Raw genomic sequence first — 23,005 nt, forward strand, 5'->3', positions numbered from 1 at the left:
AAGTCAAAAATTAAAATAAAATTCTTTTAAATAAGAGAATGCTATTAAGCACCATAAACATAATGTGGTTTGTAGTTTTGGTTTTCTGGAACATATTTACTCGTTTGCTACACTGGCTGGTTATGTACTAACTTGGCTTCACGGTGGAACTGTTATGGCATATTTAAAAATATTCAGTATCCGGGGCGCCTGGGTGGCTCAGTCGGTTAAGCGTCCCACATCAGCTCAGGTCATGATCTCGCGGTTTGAGGGTTCGAGCCCCGCGTGAGGCTCTGTGCTGACAGCTAGCTCAGGTTCTGGAGCCTGTCTTTAGATTCTGTGTGTTCCTCTCTCTCTGACCCTCCCCTGCTCACACTCACTCTCTCACTCTCTCTCACTCTCTCTCTCTAAGAATAAATAAAACATTAAAAAAATAATATTCATTATCCTTGACAATCATAAACTAAATAAACGGTGAATGCATGAGCTGAGAAGTAGGAAGGAAAAACGTTCTGGGTAAGGCTACACAGTATTTGTTCACGCCCTGCTGCACCAATACCTTTCCCCACAGGAATTTCCAAATACCTTCGGCCAGGCAAAGGGCAAAACACCAAAGAGCCCCAACTTTGAGCCCAGTAAGAGGCCATCCGCCCACCCACCAGCCAATCTGAAGTCGTGTTCCGCACCTGCCCACTGCTTGAGCGACCTTTCCCCTGCGGTTCACCGCTTCCCCCTTTTACGACAGTTTTCCGGCCTAGTTTGCGGCCGCTACTGCCGTATTTCCTGGGCGCCTGTGTCTGAACGGCTTGTGTCTGCTGGTGGCCGCGTCGCCGTATGGTAGGGGCCTGAAACCTTGTGGCTGCGGCCTTCGGGCTGGGATGAACCGCGCTCTCGGTGGAGGCCGGGGAGCCGCGCCAGAGCCATGGTGAGTGCGGTCTTCTGGCCCCTGGGCGATCCCGGGCCCAGGCCACAATCTCAACTCGCGACCTGGGAGGAGGGGAGCCCAGGTTGCCTCCCCAATGAGACTCTGGACTGAAAATGTGGGGTCCCGAAGAGTCACACCCTCCAGGACACGGAACTGTTGGCTCAGCCCTTTAGGGCCTTTGTGTTCTTCTAAGGCTTTTCTGCAGGAGGCTGCAGGTTCATTGCCTCTGAGGCTGAGAGATTAAAGGAATAGCGTTCGATTAGATCTGCCCCTCCCGGAACATATCCTAGCTACCTTCTCTTCTTTGCTCTTTCTCCTTGGCTCTTGCCGATACATCTTTCTCTGTTCCTGCAGACATTTGGGCTTTGGTTCCGTGGTCGAGAGACGCCATAGTGCCGAAAGCACTTTGCAAAGCTAGTCTAGTGAAGTCCACGTTTAACATTGAAATGCGTTATCAGAATTCTGCAGTGACCTTAGAAATTTTATTTCCTTTGCTCTTGTTGAACTGCAGTGTGGCCTCATTTCCCTGGAGATGCAAAAGACCTTTTCAAAGGAAGGGAATCATCCTTTTCACTGCTGTAAAAGTAAATAAGCAAATCGACTTCCCTTCCCTTTCACAGTGAAAATCTTGTACCCCTACAATGAATTGGACATAAAAGTTGCATTTTTAAAGGATCATTGGGTAGGAAGATATTTTCACCCTAAAAGTTGTTTGCTCCATTGAAATAAAACTTGTGATGAGGTGGGATGGGAGAATGGGTATGACAGGGAAGAGTGATAATTAAAGAAGTAAATATTTACTCTGCTTCCCCTTTCCAGGCCAGTACAGTGGTAGCAGTTGGACTGACCATTGCTGCTGCAGGATTTGCAGGTTTGTTTATGGTTTGGGAGTGGAAATGAAGCCGAGGAAGTTGGAGACGTTTTAATTATTTTGTTGCTTTTGATTTTAGGCCGTTATGTTTTGCAAGCCATGAAACATATGGAGCCTCAAGTAAAACAAGTTTTTCAAAGTCTACCAAAATCTGTAAGACTTACTAAACATTTTTGCTAATTCTTTGCTGTGTATGAAGCCCAGAGTCACACTTGAAGAGGGTAAATCTCCAAACATCCATGAATCTCTAAGAGATTACTTTGGGCCCCTTTCCTTGCTTCCCAAAAGGAGGGTTCTGAGCTTTGTAATGTTGTTTCCCTAAAAAAAAAAAAAAAGAAGAAGAAGAAGAAAAAAACACACACACACACCAAATGTTTTGTAGGACAGAATTGGGGCAGAGGGACTAACAAGATTCTGGTATCATGAAAGTCAATTCCACTTCGTTGTCTAGATACTATTAACTTCAGCATCGTTTGCCCACCAATTCTTACCTTCCCTCATCTTGCTCTGCATCACAAGCACAGAGGGATCTAGGAATCTGAACTGATCCATTCTTAACTGTGTGGCCCCTGGCATTCCCTAATAGATACTTGGATATATATAGGCTGTTGGAGTATGACTGTATATGAATGTCACACCATCCATGGTCATAGTTCAGAACCATATTGGCTGTGGCAGCCTGTTGAGTATTTATTTTTACTGCTGTGATTGAATGTGACAGAACAGAGTGATGTTTAACTTTACCAATACGATCTCTGACATAAGGTCAGAGGACCTGGTAGCCTGATTTTCTCTGTATATAAAAGTCTTGCTTTAGTAGTTAACCTTCACCTTTAAAACATCTTTGAGCCACTCATCTGAAAAGATCTCCAAATCCTTTTCTCTTCCTGTTATTCCCAGAAGAACTGGCTTTGCGGCACTATTGTTTTGTCTTATATTTTTAAGACCGTTTTTCTGGGGGAAAAATGGATGTTTAATCCTTAATGTATTTGCTGCTACCTGTAAAGCTAAAATGCCATAGGAATTGCAGTTCAAGTTCTGTGAAGTGTCTTGATTTTTTTCCACTGTTTCTAAAAACATTTATCAACATTAAAAAACGTTCAGTTTTTCAGTTATCAACATTAATAACCTTTCAGTTTATTCTAATAACCTATTTTTATGAATACGTTTCCTCTTTCAGGCCTTCAGTGGTGGCTATTACAGAGGTGGGTTTGAACCCAAAATGACAAAACGAGAAGCAGCATTAATACTAGGCGTAAGGTAAATAATTTCGAATACTTGTAATATTTTTCTACAATTCTAGAGCTATGAGCAAACATAAAAAGATCTTTTGCTAAGAGTTATAAAAGTGTTATATACGTTTTTAAGATCTAAATACTCCCTACAAAGGTCCAATGAGAAGGCGCACTGCACAGAAGCACTTAAGTCATTGAAAGATAGGCTTTTAGATAGATAATCACAGTGCTCAATGTTTTCTCTATAACACATTTTTTTGGTCATGAAATTCTGCCATCATTTCCAGATACTTAAACATGACTTCCCTTTTAGTAAAAGAACTTTTTATAATGATTATAAAGTTCAACTAAAGTTTTTTAAAGAATGTCTTAATTTTATAAGGGTCTGTTCAGTTCACTGATTCAGAATAGTCATCTTCATCGTGTGACAGGAAAGTTCCTAAAGCACTTTTCATATTGTTTTGTTGACTTGGCTCCAGTTTCACAGCATCTTTAATTGGCTTTTTTTTTATGTGATCCACACATACTCTGAAGTAAACTATACCTTTTCCTTTTTAAATTAGCCCTACTGCCAATAAAGGAAAAATAAGAGATGCTCATCGACGAATTATGCTTTTAAATCACCCAGACAAGGGTAAGTAGCTGTTAAATTCTTCTTATACACGTTACTAGTGGAATAATTTCCTATTTAATTCTTGTCTGTTACAAGGGAAATACCTAAATCTGTATGTAAGCACTGTTATCCAGGCTGGATCAGTTTTCCAGTGTCTTAAAAGAATAAATTCTGTGTGAAAATGACCATGTCATTTGAAAGTAGCTGATAAGCATTAACGATGTTTCCAGATCTTCCAATAGTGTTAAAATGTGACTTTTTCTAGTAGTCTAAGTATTATTACTACTGTTTTGGAGGGGGCCTATATTCTTAAAGGAAATGTTAAGTTTCAGTTAAACTAAAAATTTAATTTCTTCTATCCATTTAGACCTGTGAACTATAGGTTACCTAGTTAAAAACATATAGGATATATTTGTCTGTAGTACAGGTCTTAGCTGTGTTGAAAGCAAATTATTTAAGAATACCAAAATATAGACCACAAAATCCGTGTTCCAGTGCACAGATCCTTTTACTTTCATAGGATAGGCCTTTCATGAGGAGTGTTTTTGAGTTTAGGCTTGGTTGTGATTATTTGTATCTGACTGCAATAGCCTCCTTTAACAAACTTTAGCTTGCATTAACTGTGGGGCTTCTGATTCATGAAGTATAGTATGGAGCCTGTAACACTGCATTTCTACCAAGCTTCTTACTGGAAGGAACGCTAATGCTTGCTGGTCTGAGAACCACACTCTGAGAATCGCTGTGCCAGCGGAGTAGGCCCAACCCAACCACGAAGGCCCAATTAGTAACATGAAAAGAGAAAAACTGTGAAGGAAAGAAAACAAGTTGAGATCATAGTGGGGTCTTTCCAACAAAGCTCAGAAACCTCTGAGAATATCATGTTTTCAAAATAAAAGGGTACAATAAATTCATGTTCATTTACCTTATAATCATCATAAATTGGTAACATACACTATTGTAAGGTCACATGTGGAGTTTTAAATCCTGTTTCTATCAGTTTTTTAAAGGTGCCATTTTTGTGGAAATCTTCCTCATATGAATTACTTCATTTACTGTCGGTCATATGTATTACTATACACTTGGTGATCTGGTTGCAGTGTCCTAATTATTTTAAAAAGTCAGAATACCATTTCTGCTAATTCTACCAGATAAACATAGGGATCCTTAGAAAATAGGTTTTCACTAAGCAGAAATTAAAAAACCATAACTATTCCTTTTTTCTTTCTTCCTATAGGAGGATCTCCTTATATAGCAGCCAAAATCAATGAAGCTAAAGATTTACTAGAAGGTCAAGCTAAAAAATGAAGTAAATGTGTGAATTTTAAGTTGTTAGTTTATGTATATGAGTGCTAGCTTTTTATAATAAAAGGCCTCAATGCTACAAATTTTAAAAATGATTTAGCACAAGCTAAAACAAAGCTTTGGTATAAGTTCTTTGAATTTAAGGGTTTTAAATCAGATGATAAATTATTTGGAGATTTAACACTCAGTTATTATGGGTAAATACATACCATCTAAACAGAAATATTGTTCATTATTCAAGTAATTTCTTACTTCAAGGCAAAATGAATTGTTACAGTCTCTGACTCTGAAGGGACCTCCAATCTAATGGGATACTGATAAACTGGTAACTAAAATACACTGTAATAGGGGACCTGGGTGGCTCAGTCTCGGGTCATGATCTCACACTCATGAAATCAAGCCCCACATAAGGCTCTGCACTGGGGATGAAGCCTGCCTAAGATTCTCCCTCCCTCCCTCCCCCTTTCCCAGGCTCACACACACGCATGCAGTACCAAAAAAAAAAAAAAAAAAAAGTGGTACTAGCATGGCATGAATTCACACAGGTTGTTATAAGAGGGATTCATCTTACTGTAAGAAAAGGCTGTTCAAAATTCAAAAAACTGACCCCACTGCTTGGAACCTTAAATTTTAAAAATGTTTAGGTGTATCTTTGACCTAAGAAATGTATCTAACTATACATATTGGCAGAATTTAGATTTCATGCACTAAAACTGTACCAGTATAAGATTTGAGAGTATAGCTCTTGCAGTGTATTGAACTAGCCACTAAAATCGAGTTTATAATTTTTTGCATGATGATAAAGTTTTGCATTTCTTACAACCAAGGCTAAACAAACACAATCAGCAAAACCTAAAGCTGAAATGCTCAGTTATCAAAACATTCAGCTTAGAGTACTGTAGAATTTACACTCTTATTTAAATGACATTTGAGGGTAAATGGCTTACTACTGGCCTAACACAAAATATAAGGATCTTAATCAGAAGACCTGTATAAAACATCTGAAGTAAATAGTCTGTGGCCACCAGCAGAAATACCGTTAGCTCTAAAATGATAATTTGTACTACCTATCATCTAAACCTTAAATCATCCTAAGGTTCTTATCATTGGAGACAAGACCTTCAAGGTCAAAATGTTGGGAGGCAATCTTAACTTTGGAATGTGTTTATCCAAGCTTCAGAGTTGGGTTAGACCTGCTCTTTTGGATTTATTTTCCATCCTGTTTCCTTGTTATGATTTAGAGTATGAGAAAGTACCAGCTTACAGCAGCCATGGCTACTACGTAGAATAAGTCTTTTTTAGTAAAAGGGTATGAAGGTACAGTTTGTGACTCAAAGTAGTTATGTTCTATGAAATTACTGAGAACACTTAATTTAGCAAACACTAAACCATTTGTTCATACTTCTGAATTTCTGGGTCACATTTTTATCAACCATTCAATGTAACCTTGTTTTGTGTGTGCTTCCACTTAAAGACACCTTATGTTTTTGATTAACATTAAATTTGTAGTCAACAATAGCTCCTGTCAGCATATCACAGCCTTCTTATGTTTAGGAAGGCTAGGCAATACTTCCCTAGGCTTGAGGGCAATTAAACAGGGAAGTCACGAATAAGGACAAAAATGGGAAGAACTTGGCATTAAATGGACCACAGAGGGATACTTGTTTAAAGTATCATAAATGAAACAAGGCAGGCTTCACTTTGGGTTTTGGGTGGTTTAAGTTTTCACTGTTCTTCATGGCTGTGAATGACTAGGAAAGTACATACCTCGTGTTGATTTGGGGGTTGCAAGTAAATTTTACCAAGCAGGTGAATTTGCAAATAAGAAATCTGCTAATAATGAAGACCAACTATATTTTGGCTTACTAATGTTTTATTTCAGTCTTTTGGACTCATCAAGTTTCTATGAACAAGAGCTTTAAGAGTAGCTATTATGAATTAAAACTAAAAACAAATTTTTGAAAGACAAATAGGAAGCGTGCTAATATGCCCACAGGCAATCAAGCATGAACCCTAAAAGGGAAAACTTCATCTAGTAGGTATACTTTTAGGTGTTTAATGCAAATAGCACACCTGTATTAAGACAATGAAAAACGCTTTAAAATAACACTGAGCACAACACAGCACATTTTTCTTTCATAGTAGTTTTATTTCCTCTAGGCTTACCTTAAGTAGAAGAATCCACATTTCATTGTAGGTTATTAAGCACTTCTACCATTTTTTGGGGGGGAAAGGTCACTTGCGAAAGGGCTCCAGATCATAATGGGTAATTGATGCAAGTACGCTCTGTGTAAAGGAGCCCTCATCTTTTAATGTTTGGGGTGTTTTTTTTTTTTTAATAAATTTGAGACAGTTGATGTGTAAGGTTAACATTGACTACTTACATAATGCTAGCATTGTGCCAAGCAAGCATGTGTTTCATAGGGAATCAATAGTGAGATCAGTAACACCCAGAACAGCATTCTGGATGAGAGAGACTGATCTTTCTCAAACCTAAAGTTCCATGCTTGTTAACCTCTGCACGGTAGTACCTTTCACATACTTGAAAAACCAGGGATGTTTCCCTTTGTGGTAATGAAATTTGCGTCTGGGACTTGTCGTTACAACTTCACACTTGGGGCCTTATCAGTCGGTACTCACATTTTATAAAGCAGGCAGGGGAGTGGGGGAAGGTATGAACACAACACTAGGAGACGGGAATATCTGGCATACCAGAGATTTAGTTCCCCTACTTTTGCTTTCACTGCCTCTGAGTTGACATTAGAGAAGTCCTGTGCTACTTTATAAAAAATGCTTTGTTGGTGATGAAAGTAGGGTATTAAGTGGTCCTCAAAGTTAAACCTTTTGCCTCTCCTGCCTTCAAGTATTTCCCAAATGATGGAAATACCTATGAAAGCATTAAAAATTTCCAGTTATCTGGGGTACAAATCAGTACCCCAGAATACCCAAACCATTTAAGAAACTGAGAACTTATGTGGAAAATAGGTGGAATATATATATATATATACACATATATATATATATGCACACACACACATATATATATTCTAATTCTAGAAGCTGGATTATATGGTTTTGTCTATCCTTAATTTAAAGCAGAAGCAAAAGTCAACTAGAAATAAAAAAGTCAACATCATAACATAGGGGTAAAACCCTAAGCATAATAAACTGCCACACTAGAACTATATTCAGCATACTGAAAATGTATGCCTAACCTTAGAACCTTGCATCAGATAGACTTACTTAAAAAACTCACGAAGGCAGAATTCACTCTTTCATTTAAATAGGTGACAAGTCAGGTTTAAGTTTCAACATTTCAGGCTAAAATTGAAACAATTGTTTCAACGGGAGAACAGTAGGATAGAAAAAAACCTAAATTTGAAATGAAGTCCAAAAACACTAAAGTGCTAGAGTGGGGTTTTGGTTATGAAAAAGAATCTTGGACTGCGAGTAACCTTGAATACTAGGAAATTTAAATGACCTAAGCTCTGCTTTTTGCTCTTGGCACTATCCAGAGTATTGTGCATCTCTGCTTATAGCCAAGTGTTGCCTTAGCAAGAGTACAGAAAGGGCTTCTGTCCAGTGTTACTAGTTTTTCCTGACCCAAGGACAATATCTACAATGCAGTGTTAAGGTATAATCTGGAATATGTGAAGAATATGTTAACCTTTGTACAGCTACAACTAGAGGCATTTCAAAAGTAAAGTTTACATTCTTTTTTACAACCTGAAAACGGGCAAGTTGAAAAATGAAGCTCAAACAGGTTGGTGTAGACTCCAAGACAATATAAATTGGTTTAGCCACAAAAACTATGGGAATTTTTTTTGTAACACTCTCGAAATCAAAAACCAAGTAGCTACTTTTGACAGTCCAAGTAGAAAAGGCACAAAATATTCAGAAAATACCCATGTAATTTCGCCTCAAGAAAAAACTCCTGAATCACAAATTTGATACAATATTCACTAATATACTAATGAAAAGTGGGACTTTAAGACGGAGATCAGTGAAAAATTATCTTGCCCTTGTTTTTTGCTATGGTTAGATTGCATACAGCATAGTTGGAAATGTCTGGTTTAAGTACACAGGAACTCCCAATTCTATACATCTATACCTACAATTTTCTAATCATCAAAGGAAGTAATACACAAACCAAATGTACTGGTGATCTTACAGAGAAAGCTTATAGTCTACACCTTATTTCAGTACTTGTAGTAGTAATATAGAAGGTATGGATGATTCTTTAGGATATCCACTGATAACCCTTCTAAAACAAAATTAACACATTTCCTTAGAGAGTGTAGATACCTCACCAATTAATAAGGGAGTTTCTGGATGAATTGTCTCTTGGTTGGATTTCTAGAGTAAATGATTGTACTTAAAAAATGTATTATTTAGCTGGAGCTATAAGAAATTGCAACGTTTGTGGATCAAAAACAGTCAACTATTGGCAGTCTTCCTAGATTTCAATATATCTGACTTATTTTCAACGAGAGCAACTTCAAATTACTTTATCACTTGCCAAAGTTTAACCATAGCAGACTGATTGATACTTTATCGGAGTTCCTGAAATAAAACCCAAATGCTATCAAAGGTGGTGACTACTATTCCATTCAAGAAAGCTAATAAAAAACTGGAAGTTTAAAGAGAGTCCTGAAAATCACTATACCAGATGTCTTATAAAAGACCTAGTCGATCGGGGACGGAGAGGTGCCCGAGTGACTCAGTCCCACTCAATTTCAGCTCAGGATACGAGCCCAGGGTCATGAAATGCAGTGCAGAGCTGGCCTGGGATACGCACTTTTGCTCTCTCAGCCCCTCCCCTACTTCCGTGGATCTCAAAAAAAAAAAGGGGGGTGGGGTGGGGGTATAGGAGATCCAAACCGTTAATAGCAAAGATAGAAAACTAAGTGAAGCTTCACACCAAACGTCCTTTTACCTTTTGGAGTATCACCAAACACACAGATCCAATTCAATCCAAGGTCCTTAAAGCCTTTTAGGAAACCCAAGTGTAAAGTAATTTCCCTTTACTCTCCATTTCAATAAATGCCATCTAACAAAGGACTTAATGCATTATAATCAGCTTTCCATTCATCTCTCCTTAGATTAAGCTTTATTTGTAGGCATAGCCTATGAGAAAACTAGGCTGACTTCAAACTCAAAAGTGCAAATCTGAGTGTGGAAGAGCTGTACCTATGGCTTGGCATAAAAGTGATGGATTCCAGGCATAAAAGTACGGCCAACACGGACACCCACAATACAGTAACATCCGACTACTTTTGCCTCTTCCTAACTTTAGTGTCTGTTCTTAGGTTTTTACTTCCCTAAGTGAACCTTTGTTTTGCAAAACCATTTAGGCAACCTCCCTCAGCCTTGTTTCTAAGGAATGTCTGAGATTTTCATGAACAGTTTGATGTGCTGCTTAACTCCACATTAAAATACACAGAACTACTTAAAAACTAGTGTATCCTTACTACAATTTTAACAAAGGTGACTGACCTATCAACAAAGACCCATACACACCATTTTGCAAGTTTAGGCCCACTGAAGGCTTTAAAAAGGTGATTCCATGGGCGCCTGGCTCACTCAGTTGGTAGAGTATGCAACTCTTGATCTCAGGAGTCACACGTTTGGTGCAGACATTACTTCAAAATACAATCTTTAAAAAATAATGAAAGAATAATGCCAACACATGATTCCTAGGTTTCCCAAAGTTTCAGGAAAAGGTCATTCTTATCCCCCACAGAACTATACTAAGCTTCCATATTTGATTTCACAAAAGTATACTGAAACAATATAGAGGATGCTCAAAACCTTTGGCGATTTTTTTTTTAAGCATGGCCTAATTTACCAGTAAGTTTTCCCAGAGCGATGTATCACTTAACTGGTGCAGCAGCCAAAAAACCTGCATCCCTCTCAAAATTATTTGGTGGGCTACCTGAATCAACAATAACTACCGCCTTTGGGGAATAGGCTTTTCACTTCTGAAACAGAATATAGGGGTACTTACCCAAGAAAAGCCTATTGTGGTTCTGCAGTACAGAAGATGCTGGGATAGTCACTTGCAAATAATGAAACCTTGATACTTATTTCCTAGCATATGGTTATTCTGAACAACTGCTTGCACTATACCCACTTTCTATGACGCTTTTAGGTTACCTTCTCAGTGAAACAATATGGCAGAAGATCCTTAGTGAAAGAAAATGAAAAATCATTTTTTCTTTATACCATATTTACCACTTTGGGGATTAATGAAAATTCTCAACTTGTAATTAATATATAACCCTGTTACTGAAGAGAACTAAAAATAAGTCAACAGTTTTACTTCTTTTGATGGTTAAGACAGACATGTGTGGGTTTTTTAAAAAATTAGGATAGGAAATGATTTGATATTGTTATTCAAAATCCAAGGATTGCACTATTCATACCACACCTTATTTATAAACTCTATTATTAGAGTTTTAGGAAAAAGCATTTAATATCATCACATCTTAACCTCAGTGATAATAAAGTGAGGTCTAGGGTTATATGTATACTGACCTGAACAATTACTACTATTTAAGCAATACCTTGAAATGTCTTTCAGTCATTATAAATTAACTAAAACCACTTAACAGTTTATGAACGTAACAAATTAACACAAATTCTGCACATAAAAAACACTTTTCAAACATCAAATGACAGGGCCTTCTTTCTTGTTCAGTGGTCTATATACTACTATGAAAAAATCCTCTAGTAAATCCACAATCATCTGGTATGACCTCACAATTATCTGCACAACTGTATCACTGTTACTCTTTGAAACACCTTGTGTGAAGTCTTTATCTTCCTAAAATTAAGTAATCTGGCTTATGTACAAAAAATACAATCATTAGTTTGACAATCTTCAAAATTATTTCCTTGAGAACCAAAAACCAAGTTAATGGTCTATTTATTTAAAAATTGCTCACCATATTTATAAAAATAATTTTTAATAAATTACCAAAGGCCAAAGTAAATTCTGGATTTTATCCCATTGCCTTCCAAAAGTTGCCTTTGAGTAGATTATAAAGACTTTCCTAATATTGAACGTATGATCAATTCCCTAGGCCAATCTATTCTAACAAACTAAATTTTAAGCTTTGAGAGGTTTCATTACAAAATGACTAACTGACCAATATTTTAATACTATTTATGAGCAAGTAATGCTTTCTTAAAAGCAATTAGGGTAACTATTCTAGGCCTATTACTAGCTCCAACTACTTTGCTATAAAAAGTATACTGGTATAAAAAGTAGAAAGTTAAAAATCAGCAAATGGAAGATCAAAGTTTATTTACTACCTGCATACAAAAACATATTGCACATCAAACAACCAAAATCAAAAAAAAGAAAGAAAGAAAAGAAAAAAGAAAAAAGAAAAGGAAAGGAAAAGATACTCTACTGAAGACTAACATGTACTTTTATACAGAATAAACCTCCTGGAAATTGATCTTTTCAGTAGTTCAGGTTATGTCTGAAATGGACATGACTAAATCAGCTTAGTGTTTTAACTAAAGCTATGTTTGATTTTTAAATACTGTACACTTTAATAAATAAACCAAACAAAGCCTCAATGTAGAACAGTCGCTGCCAATATCACCCAGTGTCCCTGCAGATGAGAGTTTAACATATGTATTCCAGTGGTCTGCAGATTTTCCTCTACATACAGCATTTAAAAAACACATTAAAACAGACCAGTTTCCAGACTACACTAATGAAGAATTACAATTCAGTGCAAAATATTTTAGACTGCATTTCATTCTAGTTTTCCTCAGGTGAAGAAGTGGTTGCATATTATTAAAAATGTAACAAAAGCAGCTAATGCTTTCATAAAGAATATTACGTTAGGGATCCCACCCCACCCACCTCCCCCCATCTCTGCCATATTTTGAAAACAAAATAACATTTCCTATAGCCAGCAACTTTTTTTAATGTTACATATACTATTCTCAAGGCACATCTGATGATATATTTTATAACACAGTAGGTGTCAAAGTATGTTTAACATATGATTTCTTCAGGATCCCTCCCCTTTCTGAATTCCAAATGGAGGAACTGAAAGTGCGATGTAAAGACTGGCGATCCGTATTCTATCTTTGGCAAGCTTGTACAAGCACTATTGTAAAATGTAATGTAAAAGAACTGTAAACTAGGAACTTCTTCAGTTTATGAAACACCATTCAGGACTGCTGCTTCTTGAGTGTTCTCTTCTTTTAAGGTATTAATCTTTTCTTCTCCTGGAGTACGCTGTAGCTTAGAAATTTCATCGCCAGAAGCACTAGTTGGGCCATTTACTGCCTTTTCTGAAGGACCATGCTCTTCAATCACATCTTTTGCCTGCCAAAGGGAGACAACTTTTTCAACTTCTTTATAAATGAAATCTATAGCTGAGGAGGAAAACAGCTATATAAACATTAATGAGCTAACAAATCATCTCAGTTTCATATACCACACTGGATCAAAGAATTAAAATGTCCTTAAAATTTCAAAGCATATTATACCAATGTATTCCACCTCTACTGGTCTTTTAACTGTCTCTCTAGTACCTAGCAGTGCTTAACCACAGGAACAATCTGTACTTGTTTACTGAAAACTTGAACGTAATTTACTTTTAACCACTGGAAAGCTCAACCAGGTAACAAGATATAAAGTTAATATGCTAAGCAAATAAATGCCTATTTTACTCACCTTTTTTTTTTTAACTGAAACTCACATTTACATTTCAAATCTGTTAAAAAGCATTTAAAAGACTTGACAAAGAGGTCTATATCTATCACTGAGAAGAGGTAAAGATATAGCCTATTGCTCTCCAAATTAGGCCAATATTCTCTATGCCCAGTATCTTTGGATAGACTGAGTTTTACAAATGCTATTTGGAATTCTAAATGAAAAGTATTCCAGGCTCAAGCATGCATTCTTCAGTTACCTGGTGCCAAGAACAAAATCAAGAGTAGTCTTTAAAATATTATTTGTCTAGTTGGGGAAACAAGTGATCATACAGTAAGATAAGAAGTAAACATAAAGCTAAACCATACCAAAAAGTAATAATAAAAAAAATTAAATTAAAACCAAAACCAAACCAAAACCAACAAAACCTACAGGTTAAATTCTCCTTACCATTTCTTTCTTGTTTTTAGCCAAAGTTTCCCTTGGGATGTTTCTTTGTCTGCTCTGAGACTCAGCTCTAGAAATATAATCTGCAACTGTGACTGTTGAAGATGAGAAAAAAATTACAGGTGTTGAAAAAATATTTCTAAAGTTTATTTATGGATAAAGAGTAATTTTACTTTTAAATAAACTGATGGTGGTAACCCAATTTCAAAATTTTAAGCTGGGTACCACCTCCAACCAAAAACAAAGCCTGAAAAATGTGCCTATGATTTAGAGCTGACAATAGAAAATTCCAAGCTGGAGATCAAGGAAGCCTAGACTTAAGTCAGCTTTCATAAGAATCCAGCCATTGCTTCTGGTTGACTCTATGGTTGGGATAAGTTTGAAAGAGAAATCCACAACCAAGAATAGGAAATGCAGCATTCTAAGCCCAGTGTTTGCAACTCTCAATGGGGAAAAAAATGGGACATTATTTGGTGCCAATCATGGTGTGCTATACTTCACCAGAGATATAAAACATATATTCAAATGTTAGTTTGTTGTTAAGTACAAGATATCCACGTGCGGTTCTTTACACTTCTTTTTTGTGACATTTCGTACTAGAAACCACTGTGAGTGATCTAAAACAAAAAACTGCAAGCAAACTAAAGATGGCAGACCACCACCCTAAAAATGTGGACAATGATCTTGGTGGGAAAAGAGCCACCATTCTGTTAACCATCCCGTCAAGCTATGATAATCTTTCAAGGAACTGAAGTGTATGTGTGTTTTCAAGAAAGGGGATGGCAACAGTGACACAAGAAAAAAACTAGCACAAGCTAACACCCTTCTGCCAACCCAAGTGCACAAAATGATCTGTTTTATAGGTACTCTGGCCTGACTTTACACCTCAATCCTTTCTCTTTACGACTTACAGCTTAGAATTTACTGATGAAGAAGTATCAAAATAATTGCTCTCTTTCAAAGAATTATTTTCTCCCAGAAACTGAAGAAAATCTCTGATTATGTGAAACACAAGGTATTTTTAAATTACCGGATGAGAGCAGGTTAATGTAAAGAATGAAAATTTCAAGTAAATTTTAAATTATTTATTTAAAGTCACTAGGGGAGAAATAGTCCATCAGGTTCAAATTATATGAAAATAAACCATTTTGATAAAATAAGAAGCTGGATGGTATTTACAATACATTTTTTTTTGTGATCACGAACTAACAAAATACTTTTATAAGATCCAACAACTTCCTGAAACTATTAATCTTTTTAAATCTCAAAAAAGCACTTAATTCAGAATGCAAATCACTTATTAGAAACAGTAGTAAATAAAGATGTTTCCTGTCTAAAACTGCCTCTTGTCTTCCAAATTGCAAGAAACTCACTGTTCTCATTTTGAAGCTTTTAAAATAATTTAAATCCACTGTTAATTTATAAAAAACATTTAGTAATAGTTTCCACAATTAAGAAGAGGAATACTATCAAATCCACTTCATTATTACATATACATATATGGAGGCAAAAACATTCCAGGAGTGATTCTAGTTTGCGTAACACCTTCATGAATTCCTTCTGTTTCCATAGTTCAACTCTCAGTGACACCTGGAAGAACTCAGCAGGGAAACCCTGCTGCCCAGAAAGACATATTGCTAAATTTGAATTATGCAACAATTCTTAGAACCCTTCATCCACTGTGTACACATAAATAATAATAATAATATACTTTGATATGGGTATCAACTAAATTAAGAGGCACTTAGCTGGAAAAGTAAACTTACCAGTGCCTCTCCCCCAAAAAGGGAGTTACAACTAAAAACAAACCTAGCTGACTCAAAACCTGTTTGTAGCCAGTCCTTAAAATATGAGCCCCTTAAAAGGTCAATAAAGATTAATAAATAATTAGGGGAAATTACAGGTAATTTGTGCAGCATAATTTGGACTGTAGAATTCCTAAGTGGGTCTAAGTAAACCAACGTGACACAAGTGTTATAATCACATTCCTAAGAATATTTACTGCTTAACTGATACTAAAGACAAGAGATCTTGAGCAAATGAGAATAAATTAAATGACTGAACATATGTAAGGGAACGATGGTATTTCAGGAGGCAACTTTCCTTAAAGTACCGCCAGGGGAAGGAGAAAATGATGTGCCTGTTCCATTGATCCTACCTTGGAGGGGTCAGAAGTGTGTGTGTGAAAAGTTTTTTAGGAGGAGGAGCAGGGAAGGCAGGCTAGGGAAAACAAGGATTTCTAGGAAAAGTGGCACTCCAAAGAACAGAGTAAAATAGGAATAAATGCACTATGGAACACAAATCATCAAATTCGGGACACCCCAAATTACTCAATTTTCAATTAATATCATGCAGAAAAATCTGCCTCTTCTTTAACACCACTATAGTTCTCATGTCCACTGACTTAGCAATAAACCACCACCTATGTAGTTAAAAACTTATGTTATATGTTAAACCCACAACGTAGCTTGAATTTTCTTATTTATAAACTATGGCCAGAAAGTATTGTATTCACCACTGTGCCAAATTTAAAAAACAAAATAAATATGATCTCTTGATCTAAAGAATATTTCTAACACTACAGAAAGGAAGGGAAAACAATAAAAAAAAAAACATTTTGTGGCAACTTTCTATTTTTAATATTTAATTCCTTTTAAATTTACAACTACCTTTGAAACATGGACTTTTCTTCAAGAATGGAAACTAAAACCTTTAACCAGTTTTCCCAAGTGTCTCTGCAACCACTAACCCTAAAATATTAAAGATACTTGAATTTATGGTCTTTATTTGGGGAAAACACACCCAAAATTTTGCTTTGTAAAGAAAGCAGAAAATGAATAGTTCAAAAGGGGTTTATTTTTGGTGCACACAATTTCTTCATTGTGAATATACACATGATTCTCTGTACACAGGAAATGGAATTATGTTCAAAGTAATACTGACACAGCAAACAAATTTCTTTGAAGTTACTAAAAATTATGTCTACATAAAATAAATTAACATTCTAAAACTAAATACTATTAATCTGAATAGTTAGTAAGTGTAAGGGAAAAGGCATCACACTACAATTAACAAAACATAACATGCATTCCTCTTATTAGTAAAAGGACATTTCAAGTATTTTTCTCATTTATACTTTTTTTTTTTAACTGTGGGTATTCGCAGTTCCCACAAAAATGAGGTGCTAAATCCAGACATAGTGAGCAGCACCATGCCAAAGTGGCCCAGCTCTGCCAATCAACCTCAACCACAATCTACAACACAGTCCCTGGGATGGCAGGCCCCAACTCAAATATGAAGCAGCTGCCAAGTGGACAAAATAATGGTCTTCAACAGTATTTCCATGTAAAAAAAAAATTAAAACAACATTAGTTCAATTAGACAGGTTACTAAACATGTACGGAGTGAAGGAAGAATGCATTTTCGTAGGAGCGGTAGTCTTATTAGTTTAGTAAACAATTTATGCAATGCACATCTTGAATGTATACACACGTGTGTACATGTAAATATAGTATATTTAGAAAGCAGACACATGACATTCTTTTCATGCTTGTGACCTGGTGTTGTCAACAGGTCCACTCCAAAGTTACCTGGCTGTCTATCTTCTGCCTGACCCCTGAAACGACGCCTGCGGCTACGATTGCGTCGCTGGGGTTTTTTTTCACTATCATCTGTAATTGCAAAGTGTACCATCAACTATTCTGACAAAACCAAAAAACAAACTTCTTTCTTTCAAAGATTTAAGAAAGGTGAGAGAGAGAGAGAGAACATTTTAATTAAACAGGGAAGATAAAACAACATACACTACTGACAGGAAAATAATTATAGTTTTAAGCATTTCAAATAGATTAAACATGGAATCACCGTCTGGAAATCAAGAGGGCCTTAATTTTTAATTGAACAAACAGAAAAGACTTACTTTAAATTACTATCATTCAGAAATAATACAGTTTTGTTTTCAGCAAAGTTAATAACATTTTAGCCCTTTGAAAGTTAATGCCTACTCAATATACATACCTTTACTAAGGTCACTATAATAATTTTTTTACAAGCAAGCTGAAAGCCCAATTTTGGATTATGAACAATAAGAGTATCAATAGCCTTGCAGTTTGATGTTGATTTAACGGCGTCCAAGGGCACTTTAATAAGCCCTCCCAGTTTCAAATAATTTGGCTATCCAAATCTGAAAACCAGAAATTTCAGACAGACACAAAGCTATCTACCTTGTCTGAACTGAAGTAAACACTAAGAAAACTTCAATATGCAAACTGCATTACGTTTGGGGTGTTTTGTTTTTTGAAAAAAAGCATCATACGTGAACGATATTATACAATAATCACCTTTTCCCTAAGTGCTTACATACCTAGCCCGTTTTCGTTAACTGACGCTGTATCAGATTCAGTCATCCCATCCATCAGAACAGCATCTTCATCAGTCCTTCGTCTACGAGACCGCCTACGACGGTTAGTACTGTGATGAGATTCGCTGGCATCAGTGTCTGCAGTCTGATCAGATTCTGTATTATCAAGTAAGCTGTATGGATTGCTGTCTGGATCTTTGAGCACTATATGCATGTCAGAGGCAAGAAATATTCGTTTAAGAGAGCTGCAGTCATTAGGAATGCTTTGATCTATATTGAACTACATCTACAATTCTCCCCCTATATTCCAGAATTCGAATAAAATATTTCCTGTATGACTATTTTTCCTGGAAAATAATATGAAGAACTTTAAATGGCAATGAAAAACTAAAGTAGAAGATGAGCAAACACCCTCACCTTCCTACCATTTCTCTTGTTTTGAAAATGTATTAGAAAATAGTATATTATTACTTGCTATTTGTGACATTCACATCCTTAGCTAGTCCTGCCCAGAGGCAAGAGAAATGAAAATGGAGAGAAAGAAATATACAATTTTGTCCCCTTTATGAAGTTCAAGGTGTCGGCTGCTTCTTTGTTCTAATATTAATGCTTTATACTCAAATAATTCACAACACCTGCATTCCATGGCAAAACAGAAATGTTACTAAACAGAAGCAATCAAAACAAGTCTATACAAAAAAGCAAACTAAAAGAAAGGTTCAAATTCTAACTTGTTATAGGAAAATATAGAAATGAAGGTTGACTAGTACTCCCATCTCCAGAAACAAAGAGTGAAGGTGAGGTAAAGCGGGGTGAGGGTGAGAAAGGGAAAGTTTTAAGATATAATTCATAAGGAAAAAAATACCCATCTTACCTATGTTCATTTATTGCCTCCACCAATCAAATTATAGAAGAAATTCACCTAATCACGACTTTTCCTAAGTTTCCGTAACAGTTAGCAAGCTAAGCATCTTTGCAAAAGACACTGAGTTTTATCCATTAATCAAAAGCACCCAACAAAGTACATTTATTGTGCAATTCCACATACTACAATTTTATAAACCTCGGTAATAATGAGCAATGTAGTTAAATAGAAAAGTATTTCCCTTAAAGCCTATAAAATAAACTTAGGGCTCAAAGAATATCACTGGAACTGGAGTACCTTTTCAAAAGCCCCTAAAATTGTATGATTTGTCCCAGTGTTTTGTACTTTGTAAGTCTGGTATATAATTAATTATATATATGTATGGGTTCTGTAACATTTAAAATACCATATAAACTTTCACAAGGCATATGTTATAACATTAAGAAAACAGTGGTTTTCTTAAAGTGGGATATAATAAAGAAATGTTAAGACTGTATCTATGACATACTCGAGTCCACATATCACTGATAATCTGTCCCCCAGCCCATTATGCTAAAAGCAAAAACATTCCCACAACTCCTACCAAAAAGAAAAAAAAAAAAAAAAAGATATTGGAGTAAAACGTTGCTCAGGCACCTCAGTTCTCAGTCTTCTAAACAGCCTTCTTTACAGTTCAATTCCTCAAACAATACAAAAATTTTTTAGTTTCTCAATTCTTCCCTGTTCCCCAATAGTACATAGTTCAGCAAAACTTCTTCTCAAATTTCAATAGTAAGTATATTCAGTATTATTACTCAGATCTCTCTTTGCATTAGAATTTCCTGGGTCTGTCTCGCAAACAGAAATACAGAGCCCAAAAATTCTAGTGGAAAAAACATTCTAATTACATAAACCCCCAAAACCTAGAGAAATCTTTGACCACTGAAACAATCAGCCAACCAAAATTTCTGACTGGAAAATTCTAGCTAAACCTTTACTAAGAAAAATTCTCCAGGGTTTCTCCTGATCATATGCTCCAGGACCTTCCTCAGTGAAAGACACTTGGGGAACGAATTAACTTGTATGGGGTTATACTGTTTACAAAATAAGGATGCTGACATAGTATATAAAAGACTACCAGAACTGATGGAGGATTTGCCACCACGCGGTCCACCACGACCTCGACCCCCTGAAACACTTCTCCCTCTTCCTCCTGGGCGTCTCCTGCTGTCACGCTGATGTCGGCTCTCACGATCATCTTCTCCTGCCAATGACCAATCACTCAGCTCATCTTTACGCTCAGATTCTGTTTCAGAGGGGTTAGACAGCTCAGAGTTTGTACCTTGGGAAAGAGAACATAAGCCAATTAGCTTACTTTTTTTTTTTTAAAGGTAAACTAAGGACTGAAACTTTCCAAAATTATTTCTACAATTCATTATTTTAGTCACCCTATTAATTGGCTGGTTCAAAGGAAGCTAAATAAATGTGAAATTTACTAATAATCAAATGCTAATATTATTCCAGTAATATAGGATCTACTAGGAGACAGATTAAAAACTGGTTTAGCTGTGCAAAACTACAGCCTACATAGTATTACAGAAAACACACAAAACATTACATAGATAATGCAAATGCAGTTAATATTGGGAAAAAGGTTAAAAAAAATTTGCCCATTTTTAGGTTTTAAAACCAAATTAGTATAATGAGAATAACTCCTATAGTTTAAAGCAAACTTAATCATACTCAGAAAAATGAGTAATAGTATGGTGTATTCTGCCATTATTTTATTGATTCTAGGAAGCATCTCTGAAATTACAATGTTTCTCTTAATTGATAGTCTTATAAACTGTGAGTGTATCCTTAAGTGGTTGTACATAAAACAATTGTTTTACAGTGACTTAAATTAGAATATACTATTTAAAATTAGAGAACAAATTTTAAGAATGTTACTGAGAAGACAACTTTAAACTGACAGAAAACTATCGTGACTCAAAGTTTACAGACCATTTCTAAAGTTCCAATGACCTATTTTAATAATGACCTTTTAAATTTTTTTAACATTGCAGATTCTATAAAAGCCTGCAGTATCATTATTATTACATCACAATTAAAGTGTCAGATCTAGATGACTCAATCACTACAATACTCATTTCCACTTCTATTCTTAGTTAATTCCTGATGCCACTTCCATCCCTCCCTTTTATATGGTATATCCAATAAGATCTCCTTGGCAGCCCTGTTCAATTTGTACTTTCAAACCAATTTAACTAAAAGCAGACTGCTCCCCTCTTATTTCCTTATTAAAGTAACATGTTTCTATCATGCAATGCTGTCATGTGTTGTTCTCTATTTTTTTCCCTTTGGATTTACATCTCACTTGGTCTAAGGTAGAGCTCTTTCTTCTACCTCTTAAATGCCCCCCAGACACCTAAAATTTCTCTCTTAATAAAGCAATCTGCTGCATGACTTTGAGGTTCCTTTACTGATCTCCCAAATGAAAGTGATTCCATGATAAACTACAAGTTCCCTACAGTTAAACCCTAGTCATTAGAGGATGAAGGCAAAACATAAGAATTCTTCAAGTGCACAACAGTAAGATGCCCATAATAAAATTACAAAATCAAAAGGTCTAACAACTTCCTTTCTTCTTTAAAGAAAATTCTTCATAATTCATCTTTTTTTCTTCACTTGACCTTAAATATGGATGTAACCAATTATATAAGAATGGATTAATCTGGGGCACCTGGGTGGCTCAGTCGGTTAAGCGGCCGACTTCAGCTCAGGTCATGATCTCACAGTTCGTGGGTTCAAGCCCTGCATCAGGCTCTGTGATGACCTGTTGCTCAGAGCCTGGAGCCTGCTTCTAATGCTGTGTCTCCCTCTCTCTCTCTGATCGTCCCGTTCACCCTCTGTGCTTCTCTCTCTCAAAAACAAATAAATGTTAAAAAAAAATATTAAAAAGAATGGATTAATCAAATGGAACTTTTGAAAAAATACAGGAAATTTCTAGTATTTACACTCAAATATTAGGAATGAGAATCTCACAAAAGAGATGGCCTCTCCCAAACATTTCTCCAAATGACAAAAAAAAAATTTATTAACTGATGTCATGCTTTGTTGGAATAAGGGAAATTTATCATTTCATGAGAAGTGAAAACATCTTTTCAAATTTATCTGAATTTATTGACAAACCTATGCACTGCCTGAAAACATTACCAAGATATGAAGATAAATAATCTCATTTTTAAATTTTTACAAAGTCCCTACTGAATTCTGTCTACAAATAAAGTATTAGTTAAATAAATGTATTTAACTCAGTGCCACAAGCAAGGAAATTCCTACTGAATGTTTTAAAACTGCAGTTGGCAACATTTTCGTAATGGCATACAAAATAACGTCTTCTAATGAATGGATGACTTATTGGAGTTGATAAAATATGGTACTTTTGCTATTAAGCATTAATGGTTGTTGAAAAAGACGTGAAGCATCTTTCGAAGTGCTTTAAAATTCCTAACCTAAATCTAGTGTTCAAAGACTCAAAAGGGGTGGTCAGTAGATAAGTCTGATATTAAAGTCAAAAACGAAAATGACTAATGAATTAGTGAGTGCTTTTCCTTTATTCATACTAAATAAAGCTTAAACATTTCTGGGATAGCCAAAGGAACCTGGCAGATGTGATAACATTAAGGATATTGGGGGGGGGGCAGGGGGGGTTCATTGTGGATTACCCAGGTGAGGCCAAACTA

At 35.9% G+C, this 23,005-nt stretch overlaps 2 protein-coding genes across 6 annotated transcripts in view; one reads left to right on the forward strand and one right to left on the reverse strand.

Moving 5' to 3' along the window:
• The first annotated feature begins 741 nt into the window (after positions 1–741).
• Positions 742–5,148, forward strand: DNAJC19 (DnaJ heat shock protein family (Hsp40) member C19). Its single transcript, XM_029940767.1, has 6 exons — positions 742–904; positions 1,724–1,775; positions 1,855–1,928; positions 2,956–3,035; positions 3,574–3,644; positions 4,858–5,148. Exons 1-6 carry the CDS (start codon positions 902–904, stop codon positions 4,926–4,928), a joined length of 351 nt encoding a protein of 116 aa, XP_029796627.1. The 5' UTR covers positions 742–901; the 3' UTR covers positions 4,929–5,148.
• A 7,069-nt stretch (positions 5,149–12,217) lies between these two features.
• The window catches only part of FXR1 (FMR1 autosomal homolog 1), a 63,138-nt gene continuing 52,350 nt past the window's right edge, over positions 12,218–23,005 (reverse strand). For 2 of the 5 annotated variants that reach the window (XM_029939817.1, XM_029939815.1), the window contains 5 exons: positions 20,398–20,601; positions 18,419–18,619; positions 17,646–17,726; positions 14,059–14,150; positions 12,218–13,278 (listed from right to left, as the gene is read on the reverse strand). In XM_029939817.1, coding sequence (XP_029795677.1) covers positions 13,108–13,278; positions 14,059–14,150; positions 17,646–17,726; positions 18,419–18,619; positions 20,398–20,601 — 749 coding nt within the window. In that variant the 3' untranslated portion in view covers positions 12,218–13,107. The remainder of the gene's footprint in view (positions 13,279–14,058; positions 14,151–17,645; positions 17,727–18,418; positions 18,620–20,397; positions 20,602–23,005) is intronic. The other 3 variants (XM_029939818.1, XM_029939816.1, XM_029939819.1) reach the window with 2 other exon arrangements.

This window comes from Suricata suricatta, chromosome 5 (genome assembly GCF_006229205.1).
Source record: "Suricata suricatta isolate VVHF042 chromosome 5, meerkat_22Aug2017_6uvM2_HiC, whole genome shotgun sequence".
Classification (NCBI taxonomy): Eukaryota; Metazoa; Chordata; class Mammalia; order Carnivora; family Herpestidae; genus Suricata; species Suricata suricatta.